The sequence below is a fragment of the Rhincodon typus genome, chromosome 19 (genome assembly GCF_021869965.1).
Source record: "Rhincodon typus isolate 14 chromosome 19, sRhiTyp1.1, whole genome shotgun sequence".
NCBI lineage: Eukaryota > Metazoa > Chordata > Chondrichthyes > Orectolobiformes > Rhincodontidae > Rhincodon > Rhincodon typus.
In genome coordinates, this window is record NC_063350.1 from 16,786,682 (window position 1) to 16,788,355 (window position 1,674).

General features: G+C 63.9%; 1 protein-coding gene across 1 annotated transcript in view; it reads right to left on the bottom strand.

Annotated features, from left to right (window-relative positions):
* Positions 1 to 824, bottom strand: part of cables2b (Cdk5 and Abl enzyme substrate 2b) — a 40,615-nt gene extending 39,791 nt beyond the window's left edge. Inside the window, exon 1 of the mRNA XM_048608095.1 lies at positions 247 to 824. Within this exon, the coding sequence (XP_048464052.1) occupies positions 247 to 803 (557 nt within the window). The 5' untranslated portion in view covers positions 804 to 824. The remainder of the gene's footprint in view (positions 1 to 246) is intronic.
* Between the last annotated feature and the right edge of the window lie 850 nt (positions 825 to 1,674).

The following is a 1,674-nucleotide window of genomic DNA, read 5'->3' on the forward strand; positions in this document are numbered from 1 at the left end:
GCCCCCGCCGTCTGCATCTCTCTCTCTCGCGACCCCTGCCCCCGCCGTCTGCATCTCTCTCTCTCGCGACCCCTGCCCCCGCCGTCTGCATCTCTCTCTCTCGCGACCCCTGCCCCCGCCGTCTGCATCTCTCTCTCTCGCGACCCCTGCCCCCGCCGTCTGCATCTCTCTCTCTCAACACCTGTCCCCCGCCCGGCCTGTACCTCTCTCTCTAACCCCCGACTCTAGGCGCTATCGGTCACCCACCTCTGCTTCTGGATGTCGAGTCCAAGGAGAGTGGCCGTTTGTGTGGGCACTAGGCCACCCTTGGGCAAAGGTGTTCCCGGGCCTGAAGCCCCTTGCTGGACACAGGGGGCAGCAGCTACTTCGCAGTGAGTATCAGTTCCCGGTCCGGCGGCCGGCTCCCTTGGCAACGCGATGGCGGGCCCCACGTAGACGGTGCCGACCGGAGGCCCAAGCCGGGGAGTCTGGGTGATGACCGCGGCGCTCGGTACCCCTGAGATACAGCTGATACAGCCGAGACCGAGCGGCCCGCTCCTGGTACTGGCCGTGACCGCAGCTGCCACCGACATCGCTGGGGGCCTCTCCTGGTCCGGCTCCACCTCCGGCCGGTACCCATTGCTAACCTCCACCGGCCGGCGGCCGTCCAACGAGATGTTACTGAGGAAGCTGAGGGCGGCCTGCCTCCGCCGGGAGTCGGTACGTTTCCTCTGGGCCTGAGCCAGTTGTTGTTCCTTGGTGCTGGTGACACTATGTTTCACATTCGAGAAGCGAAACGAACCGCCCCACGTCGCGGCCGCCATTATCCAGAATACAGAGTGGAGCGCCTGGGGGCGGGGTCTGAGTGAGGGGGCGTGGCCTGTGGGTGAGCAACGTGAGAGGGTTGGGGTCTGAGTGAGGGGGCGTGGCCTGTGGGTGTGCAACGTGAGAGGGTTGGGGCCTGCGTATGAGGGGTTGTACCCGTGGTCGAGGGGGTGGGGCCTGTATGTTAGTGGGCGGGGCCTATGTGCGTGCGTGCGCGGCACGTGAACTGGGGCGGGGCATGTATGCGATGGGTGGGGTTTATGTGCAAGGGGCGGGACAAGTGCGCGAGTGAGTGGGGATTCTGCGCGAGGGTTTGGGATTCTTGAGAACATCCGTAATTCGGGTTGTGGATGAAGTTGCAGACTTGCTCGCCGAGCCAGTGGGTTTGATTGCAGACCCTCCGGTAAAGCCAGAGAGCCTGGCACAATGGGTGGGCTCTGTGTCGCCGGCGTGTGACTAAAGTGCCAGGGGGAGTGGGTAACGTGGCCTGGAGGCGGGGCTTGTGGGATGGGGGCACTGGATGTGGTTTTGGGTGAAGGTGGGGAAGGCCATGGCGGCGACGCTTGTGTGCCGCGCTTGGTTAGGGGGTGCGACCTATGGTCTGGGATTGGGGCCTGTGTCATCGGGCGAATGTGGAGTGGTGGGGTGTGGCGTTTGTTACCGGGATGAGGTTTGTGGATTGGGGCGGGGCTTGAATGGTGGGGCGGGGCTTGTGGACTGGGGTCTTGGTGGGTCCATGGCTTGGGGAGAGATTTGTGGTCCAGTGGTGGCGCTTACCTACTGGGGTGATTGGCCTTGGGGATTGGAGAATGGACTTCGTTTCTGATGGCAGGTCCTAGGCAATTGGGGTGGGGCCTGATCATAGGGAAG